This window comes from Danio aesculapii, chromosome 4, assembly GCF_903798145.1.
Source record: "Danio aesculapii chromosome 4, fDanAes4.1, whole genome shotgun sequence".
Taxonomy (NCBI): domain Eukaryota; kingdom Metazoa; phylum Chordata; class Actinopteri; order Cypriniformes; family Danionidae; genus Danio; species Danio aesculapii.
Window position 1 is genome coordinate 5488203 of NC_079438.1, and position 17377 is coordinate 5505579.

Here is a 17377-nt window from a genome sequence, read left to right on the forward strand (position 1 = left end):
TCGGACATGGCGCCAGAGGGTTAAATACTTGAGCCTGAGATCTCAGCTGTGCAACAGCCACGTCCTCACAGTGAGAGCATGAGCTGTCCGCGGGCACTGCATCGACATGCTGGACCCCCAGACCTGTGATGCGATACTCGTGCCCATCATCCGGAGATAGGAACCACCGCATCCAGAAACGCACATTCAGAACAGCGTCTTGAAAAAGACGCGTTGATTGACTGACACAGCTTTTTTTCTTCTCTTTCCCACAAAGAGTCAAATGTCATGACTTGACGTTGTAAGAGAATTAGCCGAAAAGCCCTGCGAATCCCATTGCCTTCAAAATAAACGGCATCTCAGGACATTCTACTACATGGCATTCCAAGGCAATTCTTTTGATTCCCTTTCGATGCACTTGCATTAAAGCCCACGTCCATTGTTTTGTTCACATGCTTTTCCGAGTTGCTGTAGACAATGCCTTGATGTTGTGCAAATGCCTCAAAACTTGCAGTCTACAGTGCCCCATTAAGGTTGCCAGGGCCACTGCTACGCTTCATAAACTGTGACGCAAACTTTATTTATTAAAGTTTGACCATTTATGAGAGAGATTTGAAAAGGTGGGGAAGGGATTATGAGTGTAAAGTATACAGCATGTGGTTTTAAGGCCTGAAATGTGCTTTTCCAGTTACTCTTATTGTTTTTCTTTTCTTTTTTGGAGATACAAACTGTAAAATTACATATTAGATAAATATTACACACATTCTAGTGGTAAATTAATTTACAGAACTATTGTGTGCTTTATTAAGGGAGTCATTGAGTTAAAATTCCTTTTTTAGTTATAAAAGTTTTTTATATTGTGTAAAATTATTTATTACATTTTTCATGATTTTTTTTTTTCAGATTGAGAAATGCCCATTGCAGTCTCTTGGCCATAGGAGCTTGCTTGGAGGTGTGCTGAAATGCATGTGATTTTCACACTCAAAAGGTACATTTATGAATCAATATGTGTTTATTATTATTTACTAGAATGGCTTTCCTTTTTCATGATTATATGTATTTTTGTAATTATTTTAAGCAGAGTACTGCCTCTGCTGCTCCAGCACAAACGGTGGAACAACCTGCCCCTTCTGTACCTGCTCAGGAGGTGATGGAGAAGAGACAACCTGAGGCCCAGCCCCATCCCCCGTCTACTCCACCAGTGGCATCAAAGATTTCTCCGCAATTGTCAATGGTACATTTTTTTAAAAAATCAAAAGAAACGAATAGTTTAGTGTTTCAAGTGTTCAAAGTTCAGTTCAAAGTTCAAAACATAAGAGAGAAAAGAACAAAAAGCAATAAAAAATAGTTGAGGTGTTGCTAGAGACCTGCTTCTTTTCACACCTTTTGTACAGTGGGGGATAGCAGACACTTGCTGATTAGTCGGTTTGAGTTTCTGTGATCTGGATTCCATCACATGGTCAGGTCATGGTCAGGGTTACAGTTTTTAAGCTACATTTCAACCTCTTGTCTTCAGAAAATGAAATATAATAATACATAATAAATACTAATAGCAAATCCTTTGTTTCCATTTTAAGTGGAAGCAAAAATTTGTACTTTTTCTAAACAACAAGTAAGTAAGAGGTATTATTTAGAAAAAGTACTAATTTAAATAATAAAAAATAAAAAAATAAAAAAATAAATATATATATATATATATATATATATATATATATATATATATATATATATATATATATATATATATATATATATATATATATATATATATATATATATATATATATATTTGCTACTACAGTATGTCTGATATAATATTATAATAGTCTTATTTGTTTTATTTCGAATACATTTTCAAGGTCATTATTATTAACCCCTTTAAGTTCAGTTTTGTTTTGATAGTCTACAGAACAAACCATCATTATACAATAACTTGCCTAATTACCCTTTCACTTTCCTATCACCCTAATTACCCTTACAGAGATTTCACATGAGTTTCACATGTGAAATTCACATGTGATCACATATGCATGTGAAATTGCACATGCGAAACACACGAACCACATGTGAAATGCACATGTCATCACCTGGGAAAACGTGTGTATTTGGAATTTTGATTGTAAACATTGAAACGTGCACTACCATGTGAAACTCTTGTGGCTTTTCTCCTGTGTATTTCACACCATTAAATTTGTGCATTAGTGTGAACATAAATTATTATTATTCTTCAATATAATTCAAACAATTTATTGTCAATTATATAAAATAACAACAATTATTTACTGAAATACCTTGAAGGGAAAACTGTCACTAATATAATGTGAATACAAAATAGGGCGGCAAGGTGGCTCTATGGTTAGCACTGTCGCCTCACAGCAAGAAGGTCACAGGTTCAAGTCCCTGGTGTGCCAGGTGTGGAATTTGCATGTTCACCCCATTTTTGCGTGGGTTTTTCGGGTGCTCCGGTCAATTAGATGAAATTCTGCATCTAAGAGCATCTAGTGAAAAAAGCATGTGCCACAGTAATTGCTAGTTCATTCCGCTGTGATGACCCATGATAAGAAGGAAATAAGCCAAGGGAAAGTAAGTTTTGCTTTTGATGAGTTTGCCCTCCTGGTTCAAGTTAATGACTTGATCTCGTAATCTGGATGAAAAAAAACACAAAACTTATTTTTAATAAAAGAAACTACTAAATACTCAAGTGCATACATGTCAATGCAAAATGAATTCATAGTATTTAGATCACATTTTTTCACATTAGCAGAGATAGGAAGTAATGAAGTACAAATACATTGTTATTGTACTTAAGTAGATATTTTAATATCGGTATTATACTCCACTGTTTACTTATTCTGAAACATTTTTACTTTTATTCTTACATTTTAATACAAAAATAAGTACTTTCTACTCCTTGCATTTTGAAATCAGGCTCGTTACTTTCGCTTTCATGTGCCTTGTGGTGCAGAAGTAGCTTTAGTATAATGTAAAAAAAAAGTAGTCAAATACATTTATTTTATTTTATCAAAAGAAAAAAAACTGAAATATGTTTTGGATTAAATGAAGTGTTAAATTTAAGACATTTATTAGTTATAAATATATAGGCCTACAGAATTACGCTTTAGAGTAAACAAACACGTATGAAAGCTGCTGTTCTTAACAGCTGTAAAGTTATGTTTTGTGTTCAGCTGATGATACACAGGGCAACTTTTTGAGCAGTGTTATAGAGTGATGTTGCTTGGCTACTTTGCAGCTGAAAATTGGCAACAACTTTTTTTTTTACAAAAAAAGAGAAATGTAAGTTATTTTGTATAAATGTATACATGATGTGAGGTGTAGTTACCACCATGAAAGTAAAACAGGTAGTAGTAATGCAGTGGTTCTCAAACTTTTAAGCCAGCGACCCCCAATGTAAGATCGTCAAGAACTCGCGACCACCCACTCCCAAAGCATATACAAACAATAAAAATAACTTATTTTAAGCTGTTCGCAATATTTTAACTATATTTACTATACATTACAGGGCTCGAAATTAACAATTTTGCTTGGTAACACTGGTGCTCTTAATTTAAAAAATGTAGTCGCACCCACCAATTTTGAGCACTGTTACTACAAGCTTTATGAACAGATCTATTGCATTTGAAATCAACTAAACAAGCAAAAAATATATATGCATGCGTGAGGAAAATATGTCTCAACGAAAACGTGTTATCACAAGAAAATATATTTTTATAACATAATTGAGTGACTTAGCCGTCACACACTCTACCTGCTCTTTTTCTCTCACACACACACACACACACAAACACACACACATTACGCTCCTCCTCAGAAGAACTAGGGAGATCGACACGAGTCTCCTGTCTCCCAGCCCCTAGCCGTCACACACTCTACCTGCTCTTTTTCTCACACACACGCACACACACACACAGTGTGTGAGAGAGGATCAGCCGTATCCTGATCATCCAGACAGATTTGATTATTACGCTCAGGTGTTGTGCAGAGAGAGTGTGTGTGGACGCTGTTACTGGGAGACTGACTGGAGTGGAGATCATGGTGTGTGTATATCAGTGTCATATAAGAGCATCAGGAGGAAGGGAGCAGGTGTTGAGTGTGTGTTTAGACGTAATGCTCAGTCCTGGAGTTTGAGCTGCTCTTCCTCCAGTTTCTCATTCATACACAATCACACAGAGACTCGTCTCCCAGTAGAGCCGCTCAGCAGGAGAATAGGAGTGTTTGTGGATCACAGTGCAGGAACTCTGATCTTCTACAACATCTATAGAGACACAATGAGCCTCATCCACTCAGTCCAGACCACATTCACTGAGCCGCTCTGGCCTGGGTTTGGGCTGAGTTCTGGATCATCAGTGAAACTGAGCTGAATACTGACGAGAGATTTATCCAGAATCCTCTGCAGCATCAGTAGCAGTGTGTGTGTGTGTGTGAGAGAGAGAGAGAGAGAGAGAGTGAGAAAGAGAGAAAGAGAGAGAGTGTGTGTGAGAGTGAGTGTGTTGGTTGGGATGAACACTGTGTACACTGTCTTTGTGGGAAAAATACAGTAAAATATGTTTTGTACCGTGTGTTTTGTTTAACACAATATTGTGAAATATTTTACAGTGCACTTCAATGACCAAGTCATTATTTATTTTTTGTAATTTGCAGCTACAAATTGTGATCCTGACTTCCCCATATTTAACATATTTAATTACTTTCTTTGTAACAAATTGCTACAATAAAAAATCTGAAACATTTGTTGGATTTATTGTCGGCTTAGTCCCTTTATTAATCTGGGGTTGCCCCAGCGGAATGAACCACTGTTACATATTGAGTAACATTATTTTGACAATGCTAGTGTGTATTGTTCCTGTGTGTGTTGTATCCTCTATCTGTCTCTCTTTCTCTCTCTCTCCACATGAGCGGAGATCAGGTGCAGCTCTGAGAGGGGCGGCGCCAGTTATAAAAGCGTGCTGTTTGCGCTCTTCATCGAGTTCTCTTCCTGTTTCCCCTCGCTGTTGTGTGTGTGAGCAGATCGCTCTAAGTTCTCTGTGTGGCAGTGATATCTTTCTGTCTGAAACCTTTTTCCAAAGTCATCTGGTGAGATACTCTGTTAAATACGGTACTAGGACGGTAACTTGCATTAGCGGTGGCTGATCGTTTGTTTCATGTCTACAACCCTGTTTCAAAGTAATCTGGTGAGATACTCTGTTAAATACGGTACTAGGACGGTATTCTGTTAGCTGTGGCTAAATGTTTACTTACTGCTGAATGATCTAAGGGAAGGCCCCTTTTTCTTTTGTCCAGTTTTCTCTTGTTTAATGGATAGTTATGGAGGTCAGAATTGTTTTTCATTTACGGAACTTTATTTTCGGTTTTAGGTAAGAAATTTAATAATAGGTAGCGTACCTTGTTTTGTTTATTGTTTTGGCCTTTTTGTTCCCTGCTTCCTATACTGGAATTTTTGTTTAATAAATTTGTTACCCCTTTTTTGCAACTTGGCCTGTGTGTGAGTGCTTGGGGAACAGGAACGGGGACTCCGGGTGACCTCTTTTAATAGCGGTCATCCTTAACCTTATGTGCGTAGCGAGGTGCATCCACTACGTAACAACCACCATCTTATCCAGCAGATGTTTTCACGCAGCGGACGCCCTTCCAGCTGCAACCCATCTCTTGGAAACAACCATACACACTCATACACTACGGACAATTTAGCCTACCCAATTCACCTGCACCACATGTCTTTGGTTATGAACAATATGTGATGAACAATATGAATGCATGTGCAATGAAACCTTTCATGCTAATATATCAAATGTACCGTATAGCTATATAAACAAAATTAGCAGAGCATTTATAATAGTGAGTTTCTCTATGCATTTACATATATATGATAGTTTAATTGTTTAAACTAGAACAGAATTGCATTATATTACATGTAGACCACGCTATAGTGTGTTGTTTAATCTATGAGAAAATATACAGGTGACGTCAGAATTATTCGCCCCCCTTTGAATTTTATTACATTTTTTTTATATTTCTCAAATGATGTTGAACAAATTCAGGAAATGTTCACAGTATGTCTGATAATATTTGTTCTTCTGGAGAAAGTCTCATTTGTTTTATTTCGGCTAGAATAAAAGCAGTTTTTAAGTTTTTAAACACCATTTTAAGGTCATTATTAGACCCTTTAAGCTATATTTTTTTCAATAGTCTACAGAACAAACCAGTGTCATACAATAACTTGCCTAATTACCCTAACCTGCCTTGTTAACCTAATTAACCTAGTTAAGCCTTTAAATGTCACTTTAAGCTGAATACTAGTGTCTTGAAGAATATCTAGTCTAATATTATTTACTGTCATCATGGCAAAGAGAAAATAAATCAGTTATTAGAAATGAGTTATTAAAACTATTATAAATTAGAAATGTGTTGAAGAAATCTGCTCTTTGTTAAACAGAAATCGGGGAAAAAAATAAACAGGGGGGCTAATAATTCTGACTTCAACTGTATATCTTTAAATAAATTATTAAATATACAATAATTAAAAAAAATACCTTACCAGGAAAAGCATTATGCAGGCTAAAGACAGACAAAGAATAAAAGAAAATTTGCCTACATAAGAAAGCGAGATGTAGAACATGCAGCTAGCTTGCACATTGTTAGCTAAAATTGAGTCAAACTAACACATTGCTGTTATATTACACCAATTTGTTTACGTATTGACACTCATATCGACCTTAATCTAATTAAAATATGTTTAAGTTTCATGTTTGATAATGTTTTAAACACGTATTTAGCATACCTTTTCATCGTGCCGCGTTTGGTTTGGTGTGATGATAAAGTTCTGGAAGCTTATAATAATACTGTACTGCCTCCCCTACTGGACGCATCAGGAACAACGGGGGTGTAAAACTGCCCAGGCCGTAAAACTGCTTGGGCCTCCAATAATATCCAGCTGCAGGCCCGCAGAACCACACACGTTTTAGGCACACACAATCTGGCACATACAATCTGGCACACACAATCTAGGCAAACCATACATGGTTACGACAGCTGTTAATGTTATTAACGTCTTCTAGGACATCGTCATCGATATATATTGATATACATAGTTAATAAATATTGTACACAATAAACAAGTGCTTTTCACAGATATTGCGATCGAGACGGGCGAATGAGGAGCGTTGTTTCCGATCGCCATTCAGTTTAATAGAGAGATCAGTTTTCTATCATCATAGATGATCAGTCATTATTATCTGACAGAATCAATATAGCAGATACTCGTTTGCTGGCCTTGCTGAATGATCTACTTTGAACAGGTTTAATTTATATAATGGATTAATTTATAATGAAGGAAATAATAGCAAGTTAATATAGGCAATAATACATTTTATATGTAATAAATGTATAACACTATATTAATATTTTACTCAAGCGATTTAATAGTGTGTATTTGCTTAATTTTCTAATAACTTTTTCATTAAGGATTTCCCACATGAAATACTGTAGTAATTTATTGTAAGCAATATATTGTTTTTAAACCAAAATTTAGCAATAGAAACAAATTAACTATTAATAATTAATTAAAAAAATATATAAATAAATATATATATATATATATATATATATATATATATATATATATATATATATATATATATATATATATTAGTAAAAGATAGTAGTTTCTAATCAGATAATCAGTTTATAACTATATTATATATTGTTTAAATGATTAACTATAGTAATTCATTTTAATGTGACACATTATTGTTTACTTTTTATATTTTACAACAAACTTATTTTAACCAAGTATGATAATATAAAGATCCTGAATTAGTTTATTACACTTGATCCTACAATTAGACGGTCTATTGTGTTTTCTTTGTGTATGTGGACACATGAATAAAGTCATAAGTGTCTTTAACTAATTAATTGTATTTACATAATTTGGGTTCAGAAACTGCAGAGATGTTAAAATGATCGTTACGATATAATAATAATGACTGAAATGGGAAATCATATTTGTGAACTTTAATAGGTGGCGATAATGCTAAGGAGTTAGTTAGTTCCCATATATGGTTTGCCTAAATCGTGTGTGCTAGATTGTGTGTGCCTGAAACGTGTGTTCTGCGGTTCTGCAGCCTGGGCCGTAGATCTGCCTGGATCCATGTCTGCAGACTCCTTTTACACACTCCAGTCCAGCAGGTGGCGATAAAGCACATTTAAGTTTGACAACCGCCAAAATACTGAAGAAGAAGCTGACAAACCGAAAGCGTCAAAAGAGCTCAAGTTGTGTTCCTGCTGCACAAGAGCGTCTGTACTTCTGCAGGTAAGTTTAATACTTCTACATTACGCTTATTTGTGGAGATGATGAAGGGGTTTATATGTGTATAAGCGTGTTTATAAGCGTGATTTATAGGACTGTCTGCTCCTGACGCTCAAAGCCTCAAACACCGATTAAACACGGTCATTTGAACAATATAATGGGTTATTTTTATCCCTTGAAAGTGTTTGTGCTCTTCTATATCAGGTTATCTCGATAATTTCACATCATTCAGCACAAAATAAACTTTAAACAGAGTCAGGAAATCGAAAGTGAAAGCAGAGCTTCAGTAAACAGAAGAATGCGGATGATCCTTAAACTGCATTTAACTGGTAACGTTTTAGTACTAACTAACTACTAACTAAGCTAATAAATACATAAAATAATACGTTAATAGTTGTCTAAAGCAGAAGTTATCGTGACAGACACATACATATCAAATGATCAAACCCGAAATATCTGAGGTGTCAGATCAGGGTTAAACCAACTGCATTAATGTTAATCAGTATAAATATATATATGAGCAATTCCGTACAAATGTCAACTGTAAAAAGGTCATTTTTCAGTTTATGCACATTTAAAATAGGTGTTGTACAACGATTATGTTGTCTCAGTTCAGTTCAGAATCAACCGAATGAAGCAATCGTCCGCGAATCAGTTCACTTCAGAATCAACCGAATGACAAATCGAAAGTGAATCCTTTCAGGAGTGGCGATGCGAAAGCAGAGGTCCTACAATTTCATCTGTAACGGCGCAAAACAGTAGATTATCGTCTCGTTCTGTAGCACCTTCTCTTTGTGAACTGCAAAAGAGTGTATTATTATCTGGATTGACAGCGGATGGGTTTTAATAAAGCTTATACGCGGTGCTGAAGTCTCGCTCGTGACGATCCTTGAAAGTGCGTCATTGAGAAGCGTGAGTTTCACTCGACAGTATCTTACATTATACTACTATGATTGTCAGTTATTTGTGTTTAATTGGCGTACAACTGCTGCATTATTGATGTAATGTTTGAGTATTTACTGATGTCTGCATTACTATACTCTACATGCATATTGTATGGCTATAACGCAGCACATTTGTAGTGCTGCTGGTGTCCATCATACAGTGATGTGACTTTATTACTGGTCACGTTAATTTGTTCATTATAGAATCACACATATGCAAGAGTCGTATGAAGCAGTATCTTAAATATTCAGCACCATCCACTACTGACTGAATTTCCTGCCCATGGATTCCTGCGGGAGGATTCATTGTGAGACCAGCTTCAATTAAATCTCGTGGTATCTGAATATACATATATAGGACTTTAATAATAGTTTCTTTATTGTTGATTTGTGAGCATCAGCATTATTTATTTACATTCTGTATTGTGAACTTGTCTTTCATTATTATTTTGCGCAGGCCTACGCTCATTTGATGTATGTTTTCTGTTTCATTTGGATAATATTGTTATTTGATGATGATGAATATATCCTATTTGAGTAAACACCAACAATTTAGTACATTTGTGTTTTCTTTTACGGTTATTGGACATTAATAATGTTAATATACATACTGAGACGATTGGCACCGTAATAGTAACTAGTGCAACCCAGTTCTACATAACATCAACCTTTAAAAAAAATACGGAAACCTTTTTCTTGGTTTTTTGCATAAGCAAGTATTTTACAGTACTTTAGAAATACTCAAAAATGCATCTGTAAAAGTTTTCAAACTATTCTATTTGATTTACCAAAGTCACACAAGTGGCAATTTCACATCTGTCACATCCATACCAGAGAGGTGTCACATCCATAACCACACTTTTTCCTCATCAATGTGAAAATATTCAATGAATTAAAACCAATAATGTTTGTTTTATAGAGAGCTGACTCTTATTCTCTTGATTATTATTATTATTTTGGGTTGTGCAGTTTAATTCACACAATTCCTACAAAATATGTTCTATACTGTAAACTCACAGACTTTTTTGTCACGTCCATACCGCATGTTTATTTTCCTCATTTAAAGTACAAAACATGTTTACAGATCAATATTTTTCTGGTCCCTTAACTCTGTGGTCAGATGTTCTGCAAAATATAAACATAAGTTTCAATATAATGTTGACGTATACTTACTATGCAAATTTATGTTTTGAGTTTTCACTGCAAACGTCACATCCATAACGCTGGAATTGCTGATATGTATATTTAAATGCTGTGAAATGACTGAAAGTTAGTTTGTGGTCTCCCTCATCATGTGGTCGGTTTCAGTAAGGTCTTGTTTGTTTACTGAAAGCTCTGCTAATGTCTGCATTGGTGTTTTATCTGCAGTATGGCAGAGGAGCGAGTAAAGGACTTTCTCTCAGAGAAACACAGGTATTGACTCTGTTTTTACACCATTATTTCAACACTTTCTCATATTTGAGAAACTTATATGTGTCATGTGTGGTGTTTTAAGTCTTGTACAACATCAGAATTAAAGCTGACCACAGAACAGTTTTAGCTTGTGCTTGTAGAGGAGATAAACTGCTTGTGTTTCAGGGGATCAAATGAAGATTAACTATAACTAATTCAAATATTCATGTTGAACCTCTCAGACTCTGAGATTATATGAATATCTATAGATACAGAATAAAGGTTTGTATTTTATATCTCCTCATCTGGTTTCTATTGTAAGTTTTTGCTCAAGAGGTTACACAACAAGGTTTTAGAGTCAAATGTGTTTTCAGTGAAGCTGAGATTGTGCAGAATGAGAAAGCAGCACATCACTCGTCTGTTTACCCATGATTCCTGTGTAGCAGACCTGATCAGACAGATCTTCAGTCAACTATTAGTTTAAGCTGAATTAAACTGAACAAACGTATATTTGTCTGTTAAACTCTTGTGAAGGAGACTGAAGTTTGTGCTGCAGTTTATTCCTCTGGTGTGTTTGTGTCTTCAGTGTGAGATCAGGATCATGTGTGTCTCTGAAGAGTGACCGGTCTAAGGATGATCCACCAAAGTTCAGAGAGAAAACCCCATCATCTGCCATCAGGTATTTAGTGTTTTACATTATTGCTCACACATGGACTGTTTCAGTATTCATCAGGACATTTTAATTATACTTACACAACACTTTAAAGGCACAGTATGTAAGAAACTAGTGATGGGAAGATAAACCGATATGTATCGATACGCGGTCATGCGCATGCACGATGCGAGTGCATCGGTAGAGCAGCAGAGGATGAATGAAATATTAAAAGCAAATCGAGATGCATCGGTTTTTGCGAGATGCATCGATTTTTTTTTTCCAAGATACAACTTATCTTTTTAATATAGAATGTATTTTTTATTTATTATCAAGTGTTGTCAAACTGTTTTTAGCGCATAATTTAATCGACCTACATAAAGTATGCCTTAGCAATGGATTTGCGGATGTGTACACTACACTTACACTACAACTCAGGTAAGGTGTGCGGATTAAGCTAGTGGTGCGCCCTCAGAAAGCGCGAGAAGCAAAATAAACATGTCGGACGCCGAGACAATTTATTCCCCACTGGGTTTTAAATCTAAAGTATGGCAACATTATGGATTTTACAAGAAAGATGGACGACTTGACAAGACAGATGCAATTTGCAAAATGTGCCGCGCATCTGTAATATACACGGGCGGTATGACGAATCTGATGTCTCACTTGAAGCGGCGCCACGGTGTTGTTGTGGAAGCATCTTCCAGTGTTCCTGCATCCTCTGCTTCTTGCTCTGATTCACCTGTAGCTAACAGCTCTAAAAGTGGTGAGAAAAGCATTTTTTTTTTCCATGCCCCGCTTGCTAACAGTTCCGCGCGCTCTACGGCAATCACGGATGCTATTGCATTGTTTATCTGCAAAGATATTCAGCCTTATAGTGTTACTGAGAACGAAGGTTTTAAACACCTCCTCCATGTCTTGGAGCCTCGTTATAAGATACCAAACCGAAAGCTATTCTCCGATAAACAGATTCCTGCTCTGTACGACAAAGTAAGAAGAGAGATAGAGGAGTCCCTGCACAAAGCCCAAAGAGTCGCGGTTACAGTGGACGGCTGGACATCGTGCGCTACAGCATCATATGTAACTGTCACAGCACACTACATAGACGGTGTTACGTTTTGAATATTCAGTGGCAAAATATATGTTTGTAAAACTTATTTTCATAGTTGAAAAGTTAAATCACAATTCTTGTTGTGCAATAGTAAACATTCTTTATGTTGAAAAAGTGCAAATATATATTTTTTTATATATATTGCACTTATACATTCTGTTTATCTTGGAAATACTTAAATAATATGTGCCATATGTTCTAAAATGGCCCTCTACTGTAAACCGACATTCGGGCTCTGAGAGAAAAGCCAGTTTGTAAAAAGTCTTGGTTTTACTTGGTTAATAAATAATCAAACTCATTCAATGGCACCGCATCTTCTTTCACATCATCACAACTTGATCTTATAAGTTAGTGCTGAATTAACGCATTGTATCGTGATATGGGTGTGAATCGTATCGTATTGCATCGCAACATGTCACAAATGTATCGTTAATATATCGGATCGTATACTTTGTATCGAGATGCATATCGGATCGGCATTATAGCATAGATGCCCAACCCTATAAGAAACACAAGAACAGTGTTATATAATTTTCTTTAATTTTTCTGTCTTCATTCATACTCCTGATAAGGACAGATATCTGACCATTAAACATTTATCTACAGTTTTTAACTTTAAATAATGCATCTAAAATCTCTGGTAGTAAAATATCCTCTTTGTCATTAATATTATAATTTATTATATTCATTATTATTAAAACTTAAGCTATAAAACACAAAACCCTTTTTAATGTGTGCTTTCATTTTGACATTGCTAACAGTTGTAATAAGAAACATGACATTATGCAGCAGCAGTCTCAAGTTATGACACTTAAAAATGCCTTTTGAGTGTAAAGATGATCAGCCTGTGAAGTCAAGTTTACAGTGTCATAAATGAAATGGGTATAGTGCATGAGTAAAAGGGATTTGCCGCATCAACCTCTCATATGCGCTGCATGTAGGCTGAATGATAATCTTTAAAAAATATGCAATACAAAACTTTAAACATTTCATGTTTTTTTAAATAAAACAGAAAGAAATAAGCAGTAAAATATAATTTAAACCACTGGTCTGGTGCTGAAGCCATGATCCGTCTGCGTTAATAAATGGTATCGTTTCATAACCTCCATTGATGAAACCTAATAGCGAAACTGCATACTGGGTTTCTGAAAGAAAGAAATGGGTTTCTGGGCTTTTCTGTAATTTCTTTAAGTTTATCTTTTTGCTTCAACTGATTTTATAGCAGATCAAACGGACAGAATAAATATACTATTTCTAAATACCCGAAATGCGTTTCTATTTCTCCTAGCCAACAACAGTACATTGCAAATACGGTTGAATTAAATTTTATAAAACTTGGCTAACCTCAGAAAATGAGTACAGACATAAAGTAGTCCAACAAATACCATTGCATCAATATCATTGCACCAACGGCCCTGAGACTGTAGCTCAAAGACCAGCTTCATTTCAATCTCGTGGTATCTGAATATATATATATAAAGGACTTTTATAATAGTTTCTTTATTGTTGATTTGTGAGCATCAGCATTATTTATTTACATTCTGTATTGTGAACTTTTCTTTCATTATTATTTTGCGCAGGCCTACGCTCAGTTGATGTATGTTTTCTGTTTCATTTGGATAATATTGTTATTTGATGATGAATATATCCTATTTGAGTAAACACCAACAATTTAGTACATCTGTGTTTTCTTTCACGGCTATTGGACATTAATAATGTTAATATACATACTGAGACGATTGGCACCGTAATAGTAACTAGTGCAACCCAGTTCTACATAACATCAACCATAAAAAAAATACGGAAACCTTTTTCTGGGTTTTTTGGGTAAGCAAGTATTTTACAGTACTTTAGAAATACTCAAAAATGCATCTGTAAAAGTTTTCAAACTATTCTATTTGATTTACCAAAGTCACACAAGTGGCAATTTCACATCTGTCACATCCATACCAGAGAGGTGTCACATCCATAACCACACTTTTTCCTCATCAATGTGAAAATATTCAATGAATTAAAACCAATAATGTTTGTTTTATAGAGAGCTGACTCTTATTCTCTTGATTATTATTATTATTTCTTTTGGGTTGTGCAGTTTAATTCACACAATTCCTACAAAATATGTTCTATACTGTAAACTCACAGACTTTATTGTCACGTCCATAACGCATGTTTATTTTCCTCATTTAAAGTACAAAACATGTATACAGATCAATATTTTTCTGGTCCCTTAACTCTGTGGTCAGATGTTCTGCAAAATATAGACAAAAGTTTCAATATAATGTTGACGTATACTTACTATGCAAATTTATGTTTTGAGTTTTCACTGCAAACGTCACATCCATAACGCTGGAATTGCTGATATGTATATGTGAATGCTGTGAAATGACTGAAAGTTAGTTTGTGGTCTCCCTCATCATGTGGTCGGTTTCAGTAAGGTCTTGTTTGTTTACTGAAAGCTCTGCTAATGTCTGCATTGGTGTTTTATCTGCAGTATGGCAGAGGAGCGAGTAAAGGACTCTCTCTCAGAGAAACACAGGTATTGACTCTGTTTTTACACCATTATTTCAACACCTTCTCATATTTGATAAACTTATTTGTGTCATGTGTGGTGTTTTAAGTCTTGTACAACATCAGAATTAAAGCTGACCACAGAACAGTTTCAGCTTGTGCTTGTAGAGGAGATAAACTGCTTGTGTTTCAGGGGATCAAATGAAGATTAACTATAACTAATTCAAATAATTCAAATATTCATGTTAAACCTCTCAGACTCGGAGATTATATTAATATCTATAGATACAGAATAAAGGTTTGTATTTTATATCTCCTCATCTGGTTTCTTTAGTGAGTTTTTGCTCAAGAGGTTACACAACAAGGTTTTAGAGTCAAATGTGTTTTCAGTGTAGCTGGGATTGTGCAGAATGAGAAAGCAGCACATCACTCGTCTGTTTACCCATGATTCCTGTGTAGCAGACCAGATCAGACAGACCTCCAGTCAAATATTAGGCCTGAATTAAACTGAACAAACTCATATCTGTCTGTTAAACTCTTGTAAAGGAGACTGAAGTTTGTCCTGCAGTTTATTCCTCTGGTGTGTTTGTGTCTTCAGTGTGAGATCAGGATCATGTGTGTCTCTGAAGAGTGACCGGTCTAAGGATGATCCACCAAAGTTCAGAGAGAAAACCCCATCATCTGCCATCAGGTATTCAGTGTTTTACATTATTGCTCACACATGGACTGTTTCAGTATTCATCAGGACATTTTAATTATATTTACACAACACTTTAAAGGCACAGTATGTAAGAAACACAAGAACAGTGTTATATAATTTTCTTTAATTTTTCTGTCTTCATTCATACTCCTGATAAGGACAAATATCTGACCATTAAACATTTATCTACAGTTTTTAACTTTAAATAATGCATCTAAAATCTCTGGTAGTAAAATATCCTCTTTGTCATTAATATTATAATTTATTATATTCATTATTATTAAAACTTAAGCTATAAAACACAAAACCCTTTTTAATGTGTGCTTTTTATTTTGACATCGCTAACAGTTGTAATAAGAAACATGACATTATGCAGCAGCAGTCTCAAGTTATGACACTTAAAAATGCCTTTTGAGTGTAAAGATGATCAGCCTGTGAAGTCAAGTTTACAGTGTCATAAATGAAATGGGTATAGTGCATGAGTAAAGGGGATTTGCCGCATCAACCTCTCATATGCGCTGCATGTAGGCTGAATGATAATCTTTAAAAAATATGCAATACAAAACTTTAAACATTGATGTTTTTTAAATAAAACAGAAAGAAATAAGGAGTAAAATATCATTTAAACCACTGGTCTGGTGCTGAAGCCATGATCTGTCTGCGTTAATAAATGGTATTGTTTCATAACCTCCATTGATGAAACCTAATAGCGAAACCTCATACTATTGTTACTATAAAGAGTATATTTCTGCCTTAAGTCAGTAACTTAGGCAGCAATGAAAAGTAATAAATAAGTGATTAAATAGCCTAAATGAAATGAACAAGAGGGACCGAAATCACCAAGTCACCAAGTGCCCCCTTATGGCATTAAGATGCCCCCTCGGTTATGGCATTCTGGCACCGGGCCTGCTATAGCCATTCTTTACTGTTTGTAGCGAGAAGAAAAAAGCAGATGAAAACCTGGCTGGGGAGACGGGATTATCTGTTCTTCAAAAAAGATCACGACATTGTGAAGGCGTTTATCATACAGCGCAGTTCGTGTTTATGATCAATAATATTAATAATTCTTCTCTCTATAGACTTTGTTTTAGGGCTTGTTCTTGTCAGCGCAAGATAGGTTTATTGCATGTATGAATCAGATTATGAAGAATGATTAAGAGCTTGCATTTTCTTTATTGCATCTGTTCTTCAATGACAAAAGATCATTGTGAAGGCGTTTATCATACAACGCAGGTCGTGTTTATGATCCTTAATATTAACTAATCAATATTAATAACTCTTCTCTCTCTAGACTTTGTTTTAGTGCCATTTCTTGTCGGTGCTATATAGGTTTATCGCATGTACGAAGAATGATTAAGAGCATTTTCTTTATTGCATCCTTTTCGCAAGTTATTTTATTTAGCTATTTATTTCTTTAAGTGGGGAGAACATTATTCACTGGCAAAAATGTTCCTCCCGTACCACCAACAAATAAAGTAGCCTACCTAAGTTAATTTATCTTTTATGTAAAAATTAAGGACTAACTTATAACTTAATTAAATATGAATTATTAAAACATCCGTATAAACGTACGTCTTTATTTTTGAACTTTCGTTAATAAAACAACACAATACTGCTTCTAAATATTGTAGTTAAATATTAAATAACTTTAACTGAAACCGTATAATAATAATTAAACGTTACATTTTTAAGAACTTCACAAATAGCCTAAACGGCACTTTACTAATCAGTCGTAATATAAATAGTAGTAATTATAAGAAGTACAAAA

At 35.0% G+C, this 17377-nt stretch overlaps 1 protein-coding gene and 1 pseudogene across 2 annotated transcripts in view; one reads left to right on the forward strand and one right to left on the reverse strand.

The window, feature by feature from the left end:
• Positions 1 to 17377, reverse strand: part of LOC130221893 (zinc finger protein 721-like) — a 461849-nt pseudogene that overhangs the window by 191734 nt on the left and 252738 nt on the right.
• The window catches only part of LOC130221900 (NACHT, LRR and PYD domains-containing protein 12-like), a 31293-nt gene continuing 22164 nt past the window's right edge, over positions 8249 to 17377 (forward strand). Inside the window, exons 1-5 of one of the 2 annotated variants that reach the window (XM_056454448.1) lie at positions 8249 to 8305; positions 10615 to 10659; positions 11225 to 11317; positions 14893 to 14937; positions 15508 to 15600. In XM_056454448.1, coding sequence (XP_056310423.1) covers positions 10616 to 10659; positions 11225 to 11317; positions 14893 to 14937; positions 15508 to 15600 — 275 coding nt within the window. In that variant the 5' untranslated portion in view covers positions 8249 to 8305; position 10615. Of the gene's footprint in view, positions 8306 to 8997; positions 9215 to 10614; positions 10660 to 11224; positions 11318 to 14892; positions 14938 to 15507; positions 15601 to 17377 lie in introns of those variants that run through there. The other variant, XM_056454447.1, reaches the window with a different exon arrangement.